Source organism: Xenopus tropicalis, chromosome 7, assembly GCF_000004195.4.
Source record: "Xenopus tropicalis strain Nigerian chromosome 7, UCB_Xtro_10.0, whole genome shotgun sequence".
Taxonomy (NCBI): Eukaryota; Metazoa; Chordata; class Amphibia; order Anura; family Pipidae; genus Xenopus; species Xenopus tropicalis.
This window is the reverse complement of record NC_030683.2, coordinates 108922919-108946544: the sequence shown is the minus strand read 5'-3', so window position 1 is coordinate 108946544 and position 23626 is coordinate 108922919. Positions and strand designations below refer to the sequence as shown.

At 42.8% G+C, this 23626-nt stretch overlaps 1 protein-coding gene across 1 annotated transcript; it reads right to left on the bottom strand.

Annotated features, from left to right (window-relative positions):
• Positions 1–11280: 11280 nt before the first annotated feature.
• On the bottom strand, positions 11281–23211 carry LOC105946065 (carcinoembryonic antigen-related cell adhesion molecule 16-like). Its single transcript, XM_031906425.1, has 4 exons — positions 23106–23211; positions 18918–19265; positions 17384–17510; positions 11281–11424 (listed from the first exon to the last, which is right to left on the bottom strand). Exons 1-3 carry the CDS (start codon positions 23125–23127, stop codon positions 17395–17397), a joined length of 486 nt encoding a protein of 161 aa, XP_031762285.1. The 5' UTR covers positions 23128–23211; the 3' UTR covers positions 11281–11424; positions 17384–17394.
• Positions 23212–23626: the final 415 nt, after the last annotated feature.

The window sequence follows — 23626 nt, the reverse complement described above, 5'->3', positions numbered from 1 at the left end:
GGGACTGTCCCAAATAGCAGACCCCTCAAATTATCCCACTGCTACTATAGGCACCATCTCTCCCTACTATACCTGCTATCCCACAGCCCCAGTCCCTTCCCAGAGGCTATTATCCCCCCACTGCTACTATAGGCACCATCTCTCCCTACTATACCTGCTATCCCACAGCCACAGTCCCTTCCCAGAGGCTATTATCCCACTGCTACTATAGGCACCATCTCTCCCTACTATACCTGCTATCCCACAGTCACAGTCCCTTCCCAGAGGCTATTATCCCACTGCTACTATAGGCACCATCTCTCCCTACTATACCTGCTATCCCACAGCCACAGTCCCTTCCCAGAGGCTATTATCCCCCCACTGCTACTATAGGCACCATCTCTCCCTACTATACCTGCTATCCCACAGCCACAGTCCCTTCCCAGAGGCTATTATCCCCCCACTGCTACTATAGGCACCATCTCTCCCTACTATACCTGCTATCCCACAGCCCCAGTCCCTTCCCAGAGGCTATTATCCCCACTGCTACTATAGGCACCATCTCTCCCTACTATACCTGCTATCCCACAGCCCCAGTCCCTTCCCAGAGGCTATTATCCCCACTGCTACTATAGGCACCATCTCTCCCTACTATACCTGCTATCCCACAGCCACAGTTCCTTCCCAGAGGCTATTATCCTCCCACTGCTACTATAGGCACCATCTCTCCCTACTATACCTGCTATCCCACAGCCACAGTCCCTTCCAGAGGCTATTATCCCCACTGCTACTATAGGCACTATCTCTCCCTACTATACCTGCTATCCCACAGCCCCAGTCCCTTCCCAGAGGCTATTATCCCCACTGCTACTATAGGCACCATCTCTCCCTACTATACCTGCTATCCCACAGCCCCAGTCCCTTCCCAGAGGCTATTATCCCCACTGCTACTATAGGCACTATCTCTCCCTACTATACCTGCTATCCCACAGCCACAGTCCCTTCCCAGAGGCTATTATCCCCCCACTGCTACTATAGGCACCATCTCTCCCTACTATACCTGCTATCCCACAGCCACAGTTCCTTTCCAGAGGCTATTATCCCACTGCTACTATAGGCACTATCACTCCCTACTATACCTGCTATCCCACAGCCCCAGTCCCTTCCCAGAGGCTATTATCCCACTGCTACTATAGGCACCATCTCTCCCTACTATACCTGCTATCCCACAGCCCCAGTCCCTTCCCAGAGGCTATTATCCCCCCACTGCTACTATAGGCACCATCTCTCCCTACTATACCTGCTATCCCACAGCCACAGTCCCTTCCCAGAGGCTATTATCCCCCCACTGCTACTATAGGCACCATCTCTCCCTACTATACCTGCTATCCCACAGCCACAGTCCCTTCCCAGAGGCTATTATCCCACTGCTACTATAGGCACCATCTCTCCCTACTATACCTGCTATCCCACAGCCACAGTCCCTTCCCAGAGGCTATTATCCCCCCACTGCTACTATAGGCACCATCTCTCCCTACTATACCTGCTATCCCACAGCCACAGTCCCTTCCCAGAGGCTATATAGGTGTTGGTGCTATAGGTGCTGCTGTGCTGCCTGCATAGGCACTCATTTTTTCCACATCCTTATATTTGCTTCAGTGCTAGTCCTCAAAATGTGTAGAGCCCATAACAGCTACCCCTGCTTGAACCTTCCTGTTTCAACCTTGGTATAGCAAGCAGAATATAAAGTTTTATTAATATACTAATATATTATTAGTATTAATATTATATATATATTATTATTAATATAAAGGAAGAGCCTGCCCATACAGTACATGCATTACAGATACCTTAGAATAAATGCACAGCAACTTTATAATGGACTTTTATGAATATAAAACAATAGTGTCTCTCAGAGAAGCAAGACGCACTTTTTCTTTCCAAAACTCACCTTCACTTCTCGTTTCTGCCTTAATAAACAATACTGCAACGCTTCGTGGCCTGAAATCCCCGTTCATCATGCACACTTCCCCCTTCTGCTGAGCCTCATATCACTACCTTTTCTCAGTACTCACCAAGAAACTACTGTTTACCCCCTTCTGTCATCATAGAAACACATATTTCACCATTGCGATGACAATATCAAGCTGTACATTATTTGTTTTCAAATGTGGCATTACATTTAAAGGCATAGCGTCATATTATCTTCATGTTTCTTAAAATTTTACCTTTTTAAATGCAGCATTCTGGGTCTCATAGGTTAATCTGTCACTTTTATTTCTAAGCAACAGCGCCGTAAAATAAAAGAACCTTTTGGATCATTGTTAATGGCTTTCAAGTTCCATGTGAGGTATTTGCTTAGATCCCAATTTCACATTTGTATAAAGGAGATAGTGAGCAAAACACTCAACACTCCCCATGCAAATACATGGATTTCTCCAGTTTGGAATGTAAAGGTTCCCTATACCCTATCCATTTAAATGGTAGACTGGAAGAAGATAAGAAGAGGACCAGTTAGCAGCAGGAAAGACTAGCAAGATACTGTCCTCTATCAAAAGGGGTATAGATTCAAGGGAGGAAAGGGTTACTCTTCCCCTGTACAAAGCACTGGTAAGGCCCCATCTAATATATGCAGTGCCGTTTTGGTCTCCAAGATATTAATGGAATAGGGAAAGCCTAAAGAAGAGCAACTGCTCTAATAAAGGGAATGGAAGGTCTTGAGGAAAGCCTGGCTAGGTTGGGAAGAAGAGCTTAGGGGCCGTGGCAGACGGGGAGATTAGTCGCGCAAGACAAATCTCCCTTGTTGCGGACGACTAATCTCCCCAAAATGCCATGCCACCGGCTAGAATGTAAATCGCCAGTGGGATGGCATACACGGCGCAGTGATTTTCTGAATTCGTGGAAGATGCCTTGATGCCACGGGAGATTAGTCGCCCGTGACAAGGTAGATTTGTCACGGGCGACTAATCTTCCCGTCTGTTACAGCCCTAAAGCTGACAGTGGTAGTTGATGTTCATACCCTACATCTTACTGTCCAACATCATGGAGTTTTCAGAAAAATGACAGTAGTAATATAACGCCCACAATAATCATGCGCTGGCATGTATCTCCACAATTCCTAAGATGGGGTTGTCAGCAGTTTATTTACCCTACAATAATACAGTACATGCATCTAAATGAACTAAGATGGCCCTGCCCCTGACCAAAGGGTGGACCTCCAGCAGGTCCTTGAACTAAACTGACATCCAGCAACTTAAAACCATTTTGGAGGGGTCTTCCACCCTTCTTAGGACAATTGCCCTCCTCTCTAGAATGACAGGACTCATCCTTACTAGGGATATATCTTTTCCAAAGTCGGAGGGATGTGAATTAATTGTGGAAGTGATGAAAATGTCATGAATATCTCAACAACTTGGACTTGACTGGCATTAGAATTCAGCATCCTCTCAGAGGAAACAACTGGATTTTGGCAGTCATTTCAGTGGTATTTCGGGCAAAGTGGGTGTTAGCATAATATAATTAGGTAGCGTGAGAGAACCAGCTGAAGCAGAAGTTATGTATTAGGACTATCACAATGGAACATTTCTGCCAAAGCAAAAGGGGAAATCTGCTGACTGCACACTTGTATGAAAGTTCATTGCTACACTTGAATATTCTCTTACTCTGTACAAACAGATAGAGACCCCCTTTGCCAGCCCACACTACAGGCCTGGACCGAGAGTCGGATAGGCCCTGGCATTTCAAGTACACAGAGGCCTAAATAGCCCCCACCAGCCCAATAAATTGTCTATGGCATCTTACAGTCCTTACAAGCCTGGAATCCACAGATCCAGGCTTGCCTCTCTATCTGTGTTTGAATCAGTACCATAATCCCTCCACAGGCCTTCAGCATAGGCAGTTTCAGGTAGATCTGACAGGTGCACAAGTGAATCCATAATTGGATGATTCATTGGGACAGTCAGATCATCTAATTTCATAAATACTCGGCATCCGCCCTTCTTTGGAAGAAAGTACATTTATTAATGTGGTAGGTGAAGTGCGGCACTAAAACCTGCACCAGCCAACCATGACAGTATTGTGTAGAAAAGCTGTAGAAATGTCTGCTTAAAAGCTTAGCTAAATTATAATTTGCACAGGATTTGGCATCATCTGTCTTCTCCAGTAATATGCACACATGCCGGCAGCTTTAAACTTTGAGTGCTGTTTATTCCTCTCCAATAACTGTGTAAAGCAGTGGGTGTTGGTCTTTTTCTGTTCTAGTCCCTCTTGGAGGTACGACCTTTGGTCAGGACCCACTTAGTTTGTAGCAAGGTTACAGACATAGGTAAACACTAGTGTATTAGTCATTCAGTCATAGTTTCAAGAATATCTCGGACACTATATACGGTTTACCCCAAGTTTTATCCCAAATGAACCTTAAACAGGGCTTTCAGGTGTATCTAGGAGAGCAAATAGGCAATCATTTTCAGTTCTTACCCTACCTGGTCTTCAGGCTGGGTCCCACTGCCATTGCCCTAAGCTCCCCCAAAGGGCGTCACTCCCAAGTTTCTTAAAGTGCCCTGCAGTGTTCTCTTATAGCTTCAGCTAAGCATATCCAGATGATAATGTGCCACCAGAACCCTTCTCCAGAAAATACTGTAGGGATCATGTCCATAGTACTATACACTGCACACACTACAGTAAACACTGTCAGTCATTGAGATGAGTTTGGCAGCCCTGTAATATTCTCTGGCATGAGCTTTACAATTTCTGCCCATGGTCAAATGACTGCACTTAGATACTAGAGACAGTTGGCATTGATGAAGGTTATCCCCATGAAGTGACTGCTAGAAAGCTTATAGCGACTGGCTGGTGTACCAAGTGTTGCATTGCAGTCATATGCCTGTGTGATGGATGTCCAGCTCAGGTCATAAACCAGTTCCTGGTGTCACGGGAGACTTTCGCACATCTAGTTGCTGCATAACTGTATTCTGCACAACACGGTGCTTAAACTTGCAATTGACAAACCCAAATGCTATTGTAATGCCCGTCTTGTACTAAGAAGATGGTATTATTGGGCTTTATTGTTATTATTAAACAGATATAGGTGATGATCATCTGGCACAGATGAGCGTTGCCTCCTCACTGGTGTAACTGGGATGCCAATCTCTGGCTGCACCTTATTTGCTGAGTACACGTGGGCACGGCTGGACAGGATGTTTCACACCTCGCCAGACTCTACATTTGTTTGTTCCTTTGCCAATTAATAGGCTTAAAATTCACAGCAAGATCCTGAACGTGCAAAATAACAGGCAATGCTGCATTTCCTGGTATATCATAGTATTCAGATAATGCCATCTAGTGGTTGGCACATCCATAATAAGGTATTCCTAAATATTTGAAAATTCTCTATAAATAATACTACAGCTAGGGCTGCCACCCCATCTTGATTCCCATAATATTAATATGGCTGATAGATAAAAGTATAGAAAGGTTGGCATTTGTTTCCAGAGAAGGTGGCAACCCTAACACAGATTATTAAATATACATGTCCTTGCACCAGTTAAGTATATAGTCTGAGACCCCTACTAAATACACACATACACACTAGGGTCTCATACACCTATTAGTAGGTGTTTGAACTGCAGACCCAACATAAACAAAGAGAGAAAGTACAAATTCAATGCAGATGGTGCCCTGGTTAGCACTGAGCCCAATGCCAATCCAATTCACCATGTTTTTCACATAAATACCCCTATAATTCTTTGTACATTTTTACATTTTCATATATTAATTGCAAATGTTTCTGCTCCCTTACTCTCTTTGTTAAATCAGTCATAATACACTCCAAGCTGCTTTTTAACATTAATGGCCCTTTCAGATAAAGGGTAATTAATCCTGCCCTATCCTATAGGTACACTATGGGGCCTCATTGTCAAACAGCGCCAAGGTGTCAATTTAAAAAAAAAATCATCTTAAAACTGCAATTTTTCCCCACAATGCAGTACGTACCCCAGAAGTCCAGCATCTGCCAGTTGTATTCACGTTATAATGAGCATTAAATGTGCAGGGGCAAATGTAACATACAAGATTTCCTTATGCCTTGTAGACCTTAGGGCCCACCAGAGAACCTGACACCCAGGATCCACTCTCAAAACCATGAAATGTAAATAGTGACAAACGCTCCAGATACTATATACATACTTATACTAGAAATAAAAATGGGTGATGGGAATTTGTCTTTGATTGGGGCCAGGGGCATAATGTGGGATCCCAGTGCACTACCTGCAACCTAAGATTCCTTACCTGGGGCCCCACACACACTGTCTTTGTTTTAGTCTAATGGCAGGATTGCTTCAACACAAATAATTATGCATGCGTTTCTTTAGTAGAGGGACTGAATTAAATCCATGAACAGGGGCATTTGGCTGCCATGATCTGCCCCTCTGTACCTGCCCCTAGTTATCCTTGTCTGCCCAGTGTACTTGCTATCCTGCCTCTATGTTCTACTGCATGGTGCATGAACTCTGGCTGTATCCTACATCCTGTAGGCAGTGCATGGCTCAGGGGTATCCCCACAGCAGCACAAGGATCAGTAAGTGGACGGGGGATTTCTGGCAGAAAACATTATTTTCCTTTTGGTCCTGAAGACAGGAAAGTCATAAAATCCAGTGCTGAGTGATGATGACACCATGTCTGAGAGATTAGCCAGCAAGGTTCCCGCAGGCACCGCTCGCTTCCCCTCCAAAGATGCTCTTGTCGGCACATGTATGGCATGCACAGCTAGTATATGATTTCATACAGAACAAAGGCAGCATCTCCTGCCTACGCATTCTACTACAGTAACACAATAACTGCACAGGCGTGTAAGGGTGCCACAATAGTGCGCATTTATTGAAGGAAAACCAACATGTAAAGGGGCTCTGGAATATCCCAACAGCTATTCACAATATCTACCATTATCTGCTCATAGTTACACCTATGGATGCATCCTACACCTAGACTGGTATACAAAATAGGCCCTGGCATTTCAAGTACTCAGAGCCCCAAACAGCCCCCCACCAGCCCAATAAATAGTGACTGTCTATGGCATCTTACATCAGCCCCTCTGGCATTTGCCAGAATCGACAGATTGTCAGTCTGGGCCTGGATGCAAATATTGTATACATATCTATCTATGATAGGCGTAGAGTGGCCAGAGAAACTTGTGAGTACAGATTTTGACCCAAAATATCACCTCCCTACAGTTCACCTATTTATCCATAATTCTGGAAATTCTTCTTTGGCTGCCATATAAAGAAAGCTTGGGAAAATGTACCAGCGGGGCCAGCAACGGCTATGAAACAGCTATATTCTTCTTTTAAACAGCCCATGGCATATTACGCTACTCAAAGGGGGATTCCAGACACCCGTATCCATGCCTGCACTTGTCTATGAGATGATAAATGGCAGGGGGTGTAAGAAAAGACAGTAGATCCAACGACTGCTGGGGAGCCAGGTGTATAGGGAATTGGGAGCAGAGCTGGGTTATGAACAAGGTACTTGTTTGAGAGCAGAGCCAGGAGACCCCGTCATGCTCTATTGCCTATAATTTTTGTCATGTTTAGGGCCATGACAGATAAAGTGGCCAACAATACCTGCCTGCTTGCGTCCATTGGCATGAAAAATCCTGGGTCATTGTGCAAAAATGTGGAAAAAGGCATTTTCATGCAGCGATTACAGTATATGCAGGTATTTTTGAGCACTTTATCACCCACTGGACAGGAGATATAGGGTCCAGCTATATGGAGCAGTTGACTCCAAATTCAGATCTCCCAGGACAGTTCTGTATTTGCCTCTTGGGCGGCACTACACTGGCAGTGGAAAGATAAGGATTCACCATCATGCCCAGGGCTACATTCCCTGACTGACGCACATGTGTGAGCAAGCATTTCCCTGCCAGGCTGGCTCCTTTCCCAAGGTGAGCAAGAGACGGTGGCACTTTAAGATGTTGGGCAATCTCTTCTTGTGGGTGGGCAGCCAGCTGCTAGGTGGACCTGACTGGAAACTGCAGTGAGAGCCGGGCAGAGCCGCGATAGGCTACCCACATCCAACTGTGCTTCTGGGTAAGGTCCATTAAAGGACAAACATTGCCCATTTATAGCACAGACATAGACAAGAGGATCAATACGGAGTTCTAATATAGATGTAATATTTATTCAACTATCCTCTTTAGCCCACATTTAAATCAAGTGCCATATATAATTCATCATTTCCTACAAAATGAGTGGGATTTTCAAAAATGTTATATTTCCCATTAACTCATGCCTTGCTCTGAACCTTGCACAAGACTTTTAAAGGTAACCTTCCTTTCTAATAACAAGGGGGCTCATTTACATTTGGGAGGCAATACCGTGTATTGTGCTGCATTGTATAGAAGGTATGTGGGTGTCCCATGGCACACCCCAACATTGCTCATTATTTGGCGGGGTGGGGGGGAGCAGAAGGTTTAAGGTTGCTATAGGCAGCTCCAGGTTCACTTGCACAGCCAGCAGGCGTTAAGTACAGGGTTCCCTTTCATCTTTGCAGAGTGCAGCTTGCCATGGCACTGCCACTGGTGCCCCTTTGCACTCCAGCACTTGTGCTAATGATAGAGAGCTTTGCACCTGGAAGGAAAGGAAATGCTGGTACAGTAGGTACAGTGCCATAGTGCACAGGGAAGGGGCAGAGAGCAGAGACCCATTGTGCTGATGCTACAATAAGCGGGAGAGTAACATGTGACCCTGAAGCACTGACCTGTGAGCTCACAGTCTAATTGGTTTACTAAGTGCTTGTGATTTGGGCCAGTTATCTGGGGTGGGATAAAATATTTGGCAGGATAAAATATTTAGCAGGCTTGCTGCCTTTATACAGACATACAAAGTAACAGAGCCATAAACCATAAAGGGAGCGGTAAAGCACCTAGTTATGTGGCGGAGGAGATGGTGTCTGGGAAGTACTGGGGACTTTCTGACCGGGAAGAGGGGGGGTCAGTCTGATAGATGCACAGATAGGAGCAAAGGCTGGAGTCAGAGAGAGACTAAGGGAAGCTCATATGAGCACATAAATGACCATTAACCAATTAAGACATACAAAGGCTCATTTACTACAGGTTCAGGTTCAGGTTCAAGTTCTGGAGAAGCAAGGGTCCAAACAGCTCACACGGGTGCCGAAGAGCCCCTTTACTTAGGAATACTGACAGTTTTTTTTCTAAAAACACAGTTAAAAGAACTTCTCCACCAGAATCCTGCATTGAACACAAACAGATTTTTTTATACTTAATTTTAAAATTTCACATGGGGCTATTGCTGCGCTGCAAGTTGGAGTGATTTCAGCCCCCCCCCGAGCAGCCGATCAGCCAATCAGCAGAACAATGGGAAGGGAGCAAGATAGCAGCTCCCAGTAGGTATCAGAATAGCACTCAATAGTAAGAAATCCAAGTCCGGCTTTGGACTCCTCCAGTTACACGGGAGTAGGAGAAACAGTGGGTTAGCTGAAAGCAGTTCTAATGTGTAGCGCTGGCTCCTTCTGAAAGCTCAGACTCAGGCACAATGCACTGAGATGGCCAATATTACAGCTAAAGAAATACATTTGTTGGTTCAAGAATACAATTTTAAATGGCAGAGGGAATTATTTGCTATGTAAACAGTGTAATTCAGAAATAAAAACTACCATAAACAGTATCTCTTCATTCATCAACAGCATTTATAAGGTATATATATACAGGGCTCTCTTGAGGTAGTGCGCACGCCAGGGAAGACCATATGCAACCATGTGGCCCCCTATATATAAATGAAATCTGGAAGTGCAAAGAGTTTGCACAACTCCCAAGGGATGGGTGGACAATGGTGTGGATAAAGTATCACAGACAACATCAGATTATTATATTCATGTCTTTTTCAGCATCTTCAGTTAACACTACATATTTGTATGTTAATGTGTATTCATCTACAGACTGCTGGCCATTCATAGGGTTAGGGAACACTTTAACAATCTGTCTGTAGCCCCTAGAGATGAATGCTCAGCGCTCCTGATAATTACAATCTAGCTGCTTGGGTTTTTGCCGATAATATTTCTCACCAGTAGACAAAACATAATTCCAGTTTAGTCTCTCTGCAATCCACTGCTAAGAGCGACATCTAGTGGACGGTTTGTGGAAGAAGCCCAAGCACACCATTTATCATTGGTTGCGACAGGGCCAGTGAGAAAGAAAAAAGGGCACAGGGCAATGCTGGGATACTCATAGCCCAAACTTTAGAGAGGAAAATAGATGTAAAGCTAAACTGTGATATCACAACTCTTTGGCTATTGCAGGGTGCTGGGAATAGTTGTTTAGCTGAAACTTATATTGTACTGTCAGCACTTATATTGTACTGTCACCCACTGTGACCTACAGCACTTATATTTGCCTATTTGTATCTGTAAGTTACCCTCCCATATAGATTGTAAGCTCTACGGGGCAGGGACCTCTATCCTCTTGTGTCTTTGACTCTTAACTTATTGCAACTGTTACTGTATCTTGTATTTATTTGTATTTATTGTTATACTTTGTATTTATCTATTATCTTATTAACCCCCTGTTTGTATTAATGTATTATACTGTACAGCGCTGCGTACATAAGTAGCGCTTTATAAATAAAAATATACATACATACATACAACTCTAGAAAATATACATAAATACTAACATATCTATGACTATGAAGATTTTCATTCATTGAGGTCATGGTATAACTAGTATAAGTAAATCTAAAGCAACTGGACTTGCTAAGCAATCATTGAAGACATTTCACTACTCATTCGAGCAGCTGCTTCAATTCAACTAAAGAACTGAACAAGCTGCTGATGATACTAACATACCTGTATCTCTAAGAATTCTTCCTTAGGGGCATATTTACACCATCACCTATGGCAAACTCTTCAGGTCAACCAGCATTTACCTTTGATGCCATAATATTGTCTCTAAATATAGTCTACTAGCAAGCATGTGTTGTTATGGGTGTAGCCAATGGTTTAAATGAGATATGTCAGAAAATGCCATCAGTGTCAGTGACAGCTTTATAGAAGTTTAACATCAAAACATTAAACCCACCTGACGCGTTTCGTCCACAATGGATTTAATCATAGCCTATTGTAAGACCTTTGTGGACAAAACGCTTCAGGAGGTTTTAATGTGGAATAAAGGTTTTTCTATTTTCATCCAGTGTGTTAGCCTTCTACAAACGAAAATGGTGATTTCTTCCCTGGCTATGGGATTGGGGCATCAGCACAGGGATGATAACATCAGGATGGACACAGTAGAAGTTTGGATAATGAGCAATTTATTCAAAACTTGGAATTAACTGAATAAAGTATGAATGAATTAATGATATGGGTTAACAATGGTGTTCTGTTGGAAGTGCCCTTTTAACTCTTCTGGACTAGTGACCCATCTTCTCATTATATATTCTGAAAAACAGAAAAACAAAATTACATGTATTTCAGGCACCCCTAGGCCATCTTGTGTCCCCCTCCCCTCACCCTCTCTCAAGTGCTCACGCACAAACATCTCCTTGGCACTCAGGAGATTTAAACTACTATGAAAATCTCCCACATGCCCAGTCCTCAAATTATGGAGTAGATGCGGCTGGGCGGCATGCTGTCCCTTAAATCATGGCACCCTAGACCCAGGCCGTTGTGGCCTTCCCACAATTCCAGACTTCACAATCCTTCAAAAAATAAGGAGATTTTACTATATTGAAGTACACTAAATAACCAAATATAGACATATATAGATATGGCATGGTGCCAAGAGTTTTGTGAATTGCTAATGTGGTGCCGTTATTTAAAAAGGGATCCCGTTCTCAGCCTGAAAACTATAGGCCTGTTAGTCTGACATCAGTAATAGGAAAACTTTTGGAAGGGGTAATAAGGGATAGGGCACTTGAATACATTGCAGTTCACAATACTATAAGTTTGTGCCAGCATGGTTTTATGCGTAACAGATCTTGCCAGACTAATTTAGTCGCCTTTTATGAGGAGGTGAGTAGGAACCTCGATGCGGGAATGGCAGTTGATATCATCTACTTTGCTAAAGCGTTTGATACAGTACCGCACAGAAAGTTAATGATAAAATTGAGGAATATTGGCCTAGAACATAATATTTGTACTTGGATAGAGAACTGGCTGAAGGATAGATTACAAAGAGTGGTGATAAATGGGCCAGTGTTGTTAGGGGAGTACCACAGGGGGTCTGTCCTTGGTCCCCTGCTTTTTAACTTGTTTATTAATGACCTGGAGGTGGGCATAGACAGTACTATTTCTATTTTTGCTGATGACACAAAATTGTGCAAAACTATAAGTTCCATGCAGGATGCTGCCGCTTTGCAGAGCGATTTGATTAAACTGGAAAACTGGGCAGCAAACTGGAAAATGAGGTTCAATGTTGATAAGTGCAAAGTTATGCACTTTGGCAGAAATAATAATTATTATTATTATTAACATTTATTTATAAAGCGCCAACATATTCCACAGCGCTGTACAATAAGTGGGTTTTATACATTGGACATACAGAGTAACATATAAAGCAATCAATAACCGATACAAGAGGTGAAGAGGGCCCTGCCCAAAAGAGCTTACAATCTACAAGGAGAAGGGGTTGAGACACAAGGTGTGGGAATGGGCATGACAGAGTTGGGAGAGGTGGGGCACAGGGTATTGCTAAACTAGATTAGGGTAAGCTTCTCTAAATAAATGCGTTTTTAGAGATCTCTTGAAGGCAGAGAGATTGGAGAAAGTCTGATAAATTGTGGGAGCGAATTCCAGAGAAGGGGGGCAGCCCTTGAATGTCTGGAATGCGAGTGTGTGAGGAGGGAATGAGAGAGGAGTTGAGGAGCAGGTCAGTAGAGGAGCGTAACAAGCGGGTTGGATGGTACCTAGAGATGAGTTCAGAGATGTAGGGTGGGGCAGAGTTATGAACTGCTTTGTATGTGAGAGTCATTAGTTTGAATTTTATCCTGGATGGTAGGGGAAGCCAGTGCAGGGATTGGCAGAGTGGCATGGCAGAGGAGGAGCGGTTGGAGAGGTGTATGAGCCTGGCAGCAGTATTCATTATGGACTGGAGTGGGGACAGTTTTTGGAGGGGAAGGCCAATTAATAGGGAGTTACAGTAGTCCAGGCGAGATATTATAAGAGAGTGAATAAGAAGGTAGTACTGAAGGCCAAAAGAATTGATTAGTTTGCCAAGTGAGGAGGTATAGAGAGAAAATAGTAAGGGGCCCAGGACAGAGCCTTGAGGAAACCCGACAGAAAGAGGCAGGGGAGAATATGATTCCCCATTGTAAGAGACACTGAAGGATCAATCTGAGAGATAAGATGAAAACCAGGATAAGGCAGTGTCACAAAGGCCAAGAGAGCGGAGAGACTGGAGGAGAAGAGAGTGATCCACAGTGTCAAAAGCAGAGAGATCGAGAAGTATTAGTAGCGAGTAGTGTGTTTTGGCTTTAGACGATAGGAGGTCATTTGTTAGTCGGGTTAGAGCAGTTTCGGTGGAGTGTTGTTGTCTAAAACCAGATTGTAGGGGATCCAGGAGGTTATTGTCAGAGAGGAATAGCGTCAGTTATGTAGTGGATAGATAGGTCAGTATGGGTCTGTATGTGAGTGGATAGATAGGTCAGTATGGGTCTGTATGTGAGTGGATAGATAGGTCAGTATGGGTCTGTATGTGAGTGGATAGATAGGTCAGTATGGGTCTGTATGCGAGTGGATAGATAGGTCAGTATGGGTCTGTATGCGAGTGGATAGATAGGTCAGTATGGGTCTGTATGTGAGTGGATAGATAGGTCAGTATGGGTCTGTATGTGAGTGTATAGATAGGTCAGTATGGGTCTGTATGCGAGTGGATAGATAGGTCAGTATGGGTCTGTATGTGAGTGGATAGACAGGTCAGTGTGGGTCTGTATGTGAGTGTATAGATAGGTCAGTATGGGTCTGTATGTGAGTGGATAGACAGGTCAGTGTGGGTCTGTATGTGAGTGTATAGATAGGTCAGTATGGGTCTGTATGTGAGTGTATAGATAGGTCAGTATGGGTCTGTATGTGAGTGGATAGACAGGTCAGTGTGGGTCTGTATGTGAGTGTATAGATAGGTCAGTATGGGTCTGTATGTGAGTGGATAGATAGGTCAGTATGGGTCTGTATGTGAGTGGATAGATAGGTCAGTGTGGGTCTGTATGTGAGTGTATAGATAGGTCAGTATGGGTCTGTATGTGAGTGGATAGATAGGTCAGTGTGGGTCTGTATGTGAGTGTATAGATAGGTCAGTATGGGTCTGTATGTGAGTGGATAGATAGGTCAGTATGGGTCTGTATGTGAGTGGATAGATAGGTCAGTATGGGTCTGTATGTGAGTGGATAGATAGGCCAGTATGGGTCTGTATGTGAGTGGATAGATAGGCCAGTATGGGTCTGTATGTGAGTGGATAGATAGGTCAGTATGGGTCTGTATGTGAGTGTATAGATAGGTCAGTATGGGTCTGTATGTCAGTGGATAGATAGGTCAGTATGGGTCTGTATGTGAGTGGATAGATAGGTCAGTATGGGTCTGTATGTGAGTGTATAGATAGGTCAGTATGGGTCTGTATGTGAGTGGATAGATAGGTCAGTATGGGTCTGTATGTGAGTGTATTGATAGGTCAGTATGGGTCTGTATGTGAGTGTATAGATAGGTCAGTATGGGTCTGTATGTGAGCGTATAGATAGGTCAGTATGGGTCTGTATGTGAGCGTATAGATAGGTCAGTATGGGTCTGTATGTGAGCGTATAGATAGGTCAGTATGGGTCTGTATGTCAGCGTATAGATAGGTCAGTATGGGTCTGTATGTCAGGGGATAGATAGGTCAGTGTGGGTCTGTATGTGAGTGTATAGATAGGTCAGTATGGGTCTGTATGTGAGTGGATAGATAGGTCAGTATGGGTCTGTATGTGAGTGTATAGATAGGTCAGTATGGGTCTGTATGTGAGTGTATAGATAGGTCAGTATGGGTCTGTATGTCAGTGGATAGATAGGTCAGTATGGGTCTGTATGTGAGTGGATAGATAGGTCAGTATGGGTCTGTATGTGAGTGGATAGATAGGTCAGTATGGGTCTGTATGTGAGTGGATAGATAGGTCAGTATGGGTCTGTATGTGAGTGGATAGATAGGTCAGTGTGGGTCTGTATGTCAGTGGATAGATAGGTCAGTATGGGTCTGTATGTGAGTGGATAGATAGGTCAGTGTGGGTCTGTATGTCAGTGGATAGATAGGTCAGTATGGGTCTGTATGTGAGTGGATAGATAGGTCAGTATGGGTCTGTATGTGAGTGGATAGATAGGGCAGTATGGGTCTGTATGTGAGTGGATAGATAGGTCAGTATGGGTCTGTATGTGAGTGGATAGATAGGTCAGTATGGGTCTGTATGTGAGTGGATAGATAGGTCAGTATGGGTCTGTATGTGAGTGGATAGATAGGTCAGTGTGGGTCTGTATGTCAGTGGATAGATAGGTCAGTATGGGTCTGTATGTGAGTGGATAGATAGGTCAGTATGGGTCTGTATGTGAGTGGATAGATAGGTCAGTATGGGTCTGTATGTGAGTGGATAGATAGGTCAGTGTGGGTCTGTATGTCAGTGGATAGATAGGTCAGTATGGGTCTGTATGTGAGTGGATAGATAGGTCAGTATGGGTCTGTATGTGAGTGGATAGATAGGGCAGTATGGGTCTGTATGTGAGTGGATAGATAGGGTAGTATGGGTCTGTATGTGAGTGGATAGATAGGTCAGTATGGGTCTGTATGTGAGTGGATAGATAGGTCAGTATGAGTTTGTGTGTGCTGGGTTTACTTGGAAGGGTTGAACTTGATGGACTCAACTTATCAATCACCAATGATGATGGCCTACTTGGTTCTTACTGAACATAAAACAAACATTTTAACAAAAATATGCAATGAGTCGCATTATATATACATTTACCTATAATGCTAATAACCTATAGTTGAAACATCCAATAAATGATAGGGATGCACCGAATTCAGGAGTCCGTTCAGGATTCAGCCAGATCTATGCCTCTGGCCAAACCAAATCCGAATCTTAAAAATCATGTGAATTTTTTGTCACATAAACACAGAATGAAAATTTTCCCCATTTTTCTCAGATTTAACCCTTCCAAAACCTAATTAGCAAATGCTAATTAGGATTTGGATTCAGTTTGGTATCAGCTGAATCCTTTACGAAGGGTTCGGGGGTTCGGCCGAATCCAAAAAAGTGGATTCGGTGCATCCCTAATAAATAATACATAGTAACATAGTAACATAGTAAGTTGGGTTGAAAAAAGACATACGTCCATCAAGTTCAACCATAATGCCTATATATAACCTGCCTAACTACTAGTTGATCCAGAGGAAGGCAAAAAACCCCATCTGAAGCCTCTCTAATTTGCCGCAGAGGGGAAAAAATTCCTTCCTGACTCCAAGATGGCAATCGGACCAGTCCTTGGATCAACTTGTACTAAGAGCTATCTCCCATAACCCTGTATTCCCTCACTTGCTAAGAATCCATCCAGCCCCTTCTTAAAGTTATATAATGTATCAGCCAGCACGACTGATTCGGGGAGGGAATTCCAGAACCTCACAGCTCTCACTGTAAAAAATCCTTTCCGAATGTTTAAATGGAACCTCCCTTCTTCTAATCATAAGACCAATGTATAAGAAACTTTGAGTGGCTCACAGGCCTCAATTTTAACAGGGCCTTATCCTGCCTTGCCCATACACCACAGCTCTGATGACATCACCACCCATGCTCTGATCCCCCTGGTGACATCACAGGCCATACCCTGCTACCCTGCCCATGTCCAAAGTCATCAGAGGGGACAGATCAGATGCTGGTTTTAAAATGGTCCAAAAAGCCTAGCCCACGTTGGACACAGATTGGTACTGGGCAGGATCAAGTAGCCCACAGGTTGGAAAATTTGTGACTGGTTGTTGTTTTGGGATGAGTTGGATTGTGGAGGAATGAATATTTAGTGTGTGTTTGTGATTGGATGAGCCTGATATCAGAGGAAAGGCTAAGCAAAAGGCCTCCAAAACCAATGGGCCACTTTCCATTGTTAGCTTGGGCAGTTTCCTGTAGAATATAGACCTCACGGCTGTGTTTGTATTGGTCAGTGCTTTAGAACAGACTAATATTTAAAAGAGAATAAAGTAAGCATGAAATTAACTGGAGACCAGTAACCTTCTACTGTTGCAGCTTTATCCTTCATTAGACTCCTTCTCCTTTATTCCCATCTAGCAGTTATCAAGCAGGGTTTCAGATTTCATTTGAACTAAAATTCAAATCATGATTTGTTTTTTGCCTTTCTGGTCTCGTTACCAATTTTGTAATACTGAATCACTTACGTCTCTGCTGTTCAATTGTCTGTGTAGACAGGACTGCTATAAATGCCATTTCTTAAAAAAAACTCCCATAACATTACTGCCAATTCCATCAGGGACGTGAGCAGCCCAGTTTTGCATTTGTCTTCGCCTATAAAGAAAAGATGGAAATCACTGCAATTAATATAATACTTACACAGCAAGTTCTAATGTGCAGTGCGGAATAATTCATACGTTGTGAACAAATTCAGGCCCCAGCTTAAATAGTCTTTAGAACCTACATAGTCACTGTCTTTCCCTACATCGAGAGAGGAATGAGGTGAGGTATAAATGGTGGCAGACAATGTATGCAAAAAGACACCGTCCCATGGTGATATGTGCAATGGACTAGGTCCAAAAAATTAATTTCCTAGCCAAATAGTCATACAGTGTGTAAAATTAGGTAGATGGCTTGATGGCTGCTGTGGGCTTGAACAGAAAAAATGAATAAAGAAATATGCTGGGTGTAGGCCATGTCTGGCAATTTCCTGGATAAATTAAAGAAGTTCACATTTGATTTCTTGTTTGAGGGGTTATAGGCCCTGGGGCCAAACAATTGAATTATATTGGCGGCAATGGGTCAGTCGGTTTGGGGACCGCATTAACGAGCCGGTGTGGTCCCCAATCCGACTAGATTTTTAAACCTGCCCGATCGATATCTGGACGATTTCAGGCCAGATATCAGTCAGGCAGGCCCGTCGGTAGTGCCCATACACGACGGGGCGATCAGCTGCTGAATCAGTCTAAATGTCTTAGCAGCTACAATTAGTCTTAGCAGCTACAATCGGCCCGTGTATGGGGACCTTTACACAGCATGATAAATATACCTCCATGATTCACAACACTCACAAACACTTTTTTTTACTTATTCATTTTACCCTTTTGTCTGTTTATTTTGGCAGTGTAACTATTGGATCAGGTATTATGACCACAAATTGTCACATGACTTATTTTGTAATTTTATTGATTTGCACAATTTATGTGGTTTTATTGCATTTTTAACCCTGCATTATTGTTCCTGATCTATTTTTTAGCATAGCTTTACAGTTTGGTACTTGAATTATATATATAAAAATGTATAGTTTTCTTGAGTAAACCTAATGTTGGTGGAACTTTTGGCCTTGAAATCTAAAGTATGCAGCTTTCTGGAGCAATGCTTGGAAAATTTGGTAGCATAATGCTGGGACCTATCCAAGTCAAATCTCCATAAAACTATAAATATTTGGTATTGGCACATTCAGAAGACATGGGACTTTCCAAATCAGTTGTATTATCATGCATAAAATAATTTACGTTTCTGGTATATGTGTTTATATTATGGATAATATTGTTTTTTTTAGACATTTAGAAGCCTATATTGAAAGCTTAGGTTGTCCTGAAAAAAAAGATATATTGTTATCCTGGAGTCCCTCTGAGGAAAGGCCCCTAAAGTGAAAGAGAGCAAAATGTTCATAAACTGGCAATAAAAGTTCCACCGTGACCAAATCAGTTGGCAGTGAAGGGGTTAAGCACCACTTACTTTGCACAGTCAGCTCAGCTGAAGCTTGGCCCGGTGTGTCTGCCTGTACCTGTACCGTGTAGGTATTACTGTATTCTGTCTTAAGGTTTGTAATCAGCAAGGAACCATTTGGAAGTCCAATGGCATCTGAAAAATTTTTGGGTCCGGGAGCGCTGGGAGGCGTAAAGCTTACTGCATAGTTTATTATCTGGTTTGAAGCACTTGGCTCTCCTAGATACCAGGTAAAGCTGGTTATGTTCCCATTTATTCCACTGACACTGAGAGTGACATTCTTGCCAACCGATGCACAGTCTGGTTTCAACTTAATGGTAAGGCTGCCGGCAGCAACCATGCATAGAGAGAGGAGAACTGGAAAAGAGAAAGAAATATAGTGAAGATATTGGCTTTGGGGTTGTGTACATTATGGCAGGTAAACTTTTGCCTTTGTTTTGGCCCATTCAGTATCCTTTAACAACCAATCTGCAGTTAGTATTTATTGATCTAGTCTAGACAGAATAATTCAAGCAAACATCTGATTGGTTAGAATAGGTGACTTGCCTGCATTGCTTTGTTCAGAATGTTTGGTGTTTCTGCCTATATGTGTGTTTCTGCCTATATGTGTGTTTCTGCCTATATGTGTGTTTCTGCCCATATGTACCCATATACATTATGAGAATCAAGCATAATGCCCTTTGCTTACCCCTCCCGCTGCCAGACATAATAATGATGTAAAAGAAGGATGCCAGGAGTTGTTTTGCAGCAAACAGAACTGGTTTCTTGTCCAAGACAATCAAGGTAATGCAGGGGTATCAGTATTGACAAACATAGAATCAAAAGGTCCTAGATGCAGTAGTATCAAATGATGCACCACTGTGGAGAACCAGTTGGGTTAAGTACATTTATATCCTTAGGGTTTCCACCTAAAGTGGTCCAGACTTGAATCAGCGAGAAGACTCTATGGGGCCGATTCACTAAAAGCATGTGATAATTAAGTCCCGATTCATCAAAGTCATTTCGCATGCGTCAAGACGCATATCGCATGCGCAAAAAAACGCAATGCGTTATTTACTTCGCATTGCGTTAATTAGTGAATAGAAATAGTACTAACGCATGATTCACAAACACATATGAAGCATTAAACGCGCTAAATATCGCATTAGTCTGTGTGAATATTAACCCCTACATGGGTCAGGCGGTACTTAAAGAACATGGACACAACATGCACTTTGCAGTGGGATTTATTCAAGTATGTGTTGGCCCTAGAGTGATGCAGCCGCCAGTTTGCAGGGAAATTGTAATTTTTAGAACAGTAGGTTTCCGAAAGTAATGGCTACGTGCGTAATATCATGTGCTGATATCGCGCGCGGCGAAATATATCGCAGGCAGCAGGAAATAACGCACGCGGTGGAAAATAATGCAAGAAAACCACTCAATGCAAGTTAAGTAACGCAAAGAACATCGCTTCTTAATTATGACACGTGTCCTTTTAGTGAATTGAACGTTAAGTCGCAAAAAATAAGAAGCAATAAAAATTTTAACACATGCTATAAATAGCACTCGTTTTATTGACCTTTAGTGAATCGGCCCCTATGCCTGATACCCTTATCACTACTGCGGTCCCTTCACTAAGGCAGCAGAGCCTGTAAAGGAGAATATTCCCTGCTGTCTCTCCTGGTTGAAGCCAGAAAGCTGCTCTCTCTATCTAAAGCTAACTGTCTCACTTTCCTAGATAGTGCTATAACAAGAACTAAGAAAGGGGCATTTATATATATATATACAACATATATAAACAGAACTCATAATAGTTCACCAAAAGGGGACTCCACGGCATTTAATGCATTTCTATAGGAATTTAAGGGTATGTTTAGCAAAGGGTAAAAATGAAGTTCAACCTTGCATACCTGTCACTAATAAAACTTATAATGTAGCGTTCCCTCTTTAGGTGGATAGGTGGATTGGGGTGGCTAATAGGTGGATTGGGGTGGCTAAGCCGCCGCAAACCTGCCTGGTACCTGGAATATGATACGCGCACAAAATTTTCCCCCCATACCCATAAATGTCAACATGCCCGAAATTCACCACAGGCATTTGTGAGAATGCTGCTAGGGGATGGAAGAATGGGGGAAAGCCACCAAATTTGGGTAATTCCTAAAGAAACAGGAGGGGTTGACAGTTCTGATATCAAATTGTGGAAAGCATTCCTGCAAGCTCCAGTTCTAATGAAATCATCTGTGCTCTGATTGGATCTTTCTCTTTGTGGCTTTTCCAATCAAAGTGCAACTCTCTTAACAGGCAGTACAGTTAACCAAGTTGGGAGGGGGGGTAGTTATTACCAAAGGCACTGAAGAAAGGAAGACTGATAAGAAGGATTTGTAGGCTATAACACATGCCAAAGCTCCTCACCAACTCTGAACATTCACCGCAGATTTCATCCAACTCTTACAGGGGGGTGTCACTACCCACTGCCTTCCTCTCTATAAAACTAAGTAAAACACATTTAAGATAACTTGCCTAGGACACTATGCTTCAATACTCCATCAGTTTATACATTTTACTCCTCAGGGTTAAAAATATATTAGTTGGTGCAATGTTTGCTCTCTGTAAAGAATCCATGCAAACTAACCAGATTTCAGTTTAACCAGCACATTTTCAATTTAGAAATTGTGAAGAAAAAAGCTCCCAGTTAACACTCCACATCAGAATTAAGGGGAATAACTGTGAATGCAAATGGATAGAGAACCCGTTATGTGACCTCATTTGGAACCTCAGGGACGTGCATGTGTGAATTCTTTTGCATCTGAGCATTTTAGAGTGAAAAGCCCTCCCACCCGCACATCTGCACAGTATCCCTGTAAGTCAGTAGGCACTGTGAGGTAGTTGGGGAGGGGGGTTATTTGATGCCAGCAGAAAATATGCAAAATCTCATAAAAACTTTAGGTCAGTCTGTGTATGGCCCATCTTTAGCCTCCCCAAACAATAATTCAACCTCTGCCTATGGTCCCTTGGTGTTTTAGCCACTTTGTTTGTTACAGTTAAACCAATATTAAGTAGATACAGGTGTAGAGTATGTTATCCAGAACACTTGCATAACGCAAGGTTTATAGGAAAAGTAATTTCTCCACATTTTGTTGATTTTCTGGCCAGTCCTACCCTCACTTTAATCCGATTCATTAAAGGAAATCTGTTTTATTGTGTACGTTTTATTTCTAAATTACATTGTTTACATAGCAAATAATTCACTCTACCACCAATATTGTTCTTGAACCAACAAATATATTTTTTTAGCTGTAGGGTGTGCCTGAGTCTGAGCTTTTATAAGGAGCCAGTACTACACAATATAACTGCTTTCAGATAAGCTATTGTTTCTCCTACTCATTATGCTTTCAACAGGACCAAAGTAGCATATTAGCAAACAGGGGTTCTCCTGCTCATATATAGCTCTAGATAAAGCAAATTATTCTTGATTTTTTTTCATCTCTATAATGCTGAAATATTCTCCAGCCCTCAGAAAACCTGCTTTTTGGAAGGGTAAGGGTGTAGGGAAGGCAACCAGCAGTTCAGATACTTTTGCATACGAATGAGACACAAACTTTACAACAACATGCGGCACAAGTTTATTTACACACCCAGGTTCACAGCATACAGGTAACCACTTCATTGTTTCCAAGAGGCACACGTACATAATGGTCTATGCAGGCTGAGCACACCAGTAAATACTGTCCAGAGACATTCACTCAAGGATAGCTAGGCTGGGTTGTCTCACTTGTCTCCGATCTCTGAGGATCCCTGTTCCCCACCTATCCCAGCAATTTGGCACTCCCTACGGTACCCCTTTGCTATTCGGACCAGGAATTTTCCACTGGCAGACCTTTGGCCTAAAGCCCATCGAAGGAAAATGAAGAAATTGCTAGCCCCATATTTGAAATGACATATACAAAAATCTTTTTGCACTTTTAAAAAAGACTTTTTTCAATGGAAAATTCTGCTGGAGAAGTTCTATTAACTGATGCGTTTTTTTTAAAAAAAAAAAACTGTTTTCCCCTTACAGTGTTCCCTTATGATCAATTGAAATTGAGCTTCATGGTGGGACAAGGTCCCCTGAGCCAAAAGTCTGAGTACAATTTTTCTCGGTCTGTATAATCAGATTATGATCTACACCGAAAAGTGTTTTAATTTCATCATGTAGGGGGGAAAAAAAATCCCCATTACCTGTCAGTAGGTATCCCGTCATGGTCCTGTCTGGGTTTCTTCCCCGCACACTCAGTCTCTGCGCTGTTAGCTTGTCTGTGTCAGAACCCCACTGCCAATGTTTATATAAACAGAAACGGGACAGTATTTACCCAATCAATACATGGGCAAACATAAGGGAATGTCACCCCAGGTTGCCCACCCCTTAGAATCTCAACTGCCTACCTCTCTACAGCGTCTCTCTGTGTGAGAGGTAGGCAGTTGAGATTCTAAGGGGTGGGCAACCTGGGGTGTATCCATATACAGCATGACAGAGGTCAGAAGCTATGAAAAAGTGAATGTGGAATTTATTAGCAAGGTGTGATAACACAATAGCTTATGGTGCACTGAAGGAATAAAATGCGTCTGAAGGCCAGTGTTAGTGGCAAATGGCAGGCAGAGATGGAGTACGGTAATAGGGCCAGTAGTCGGGACAGACAGCTGGCAAGTGATGTCAAGGAACAGGCCAAAAATCAAACTGGGAGATCCACAAGAACAGGTCA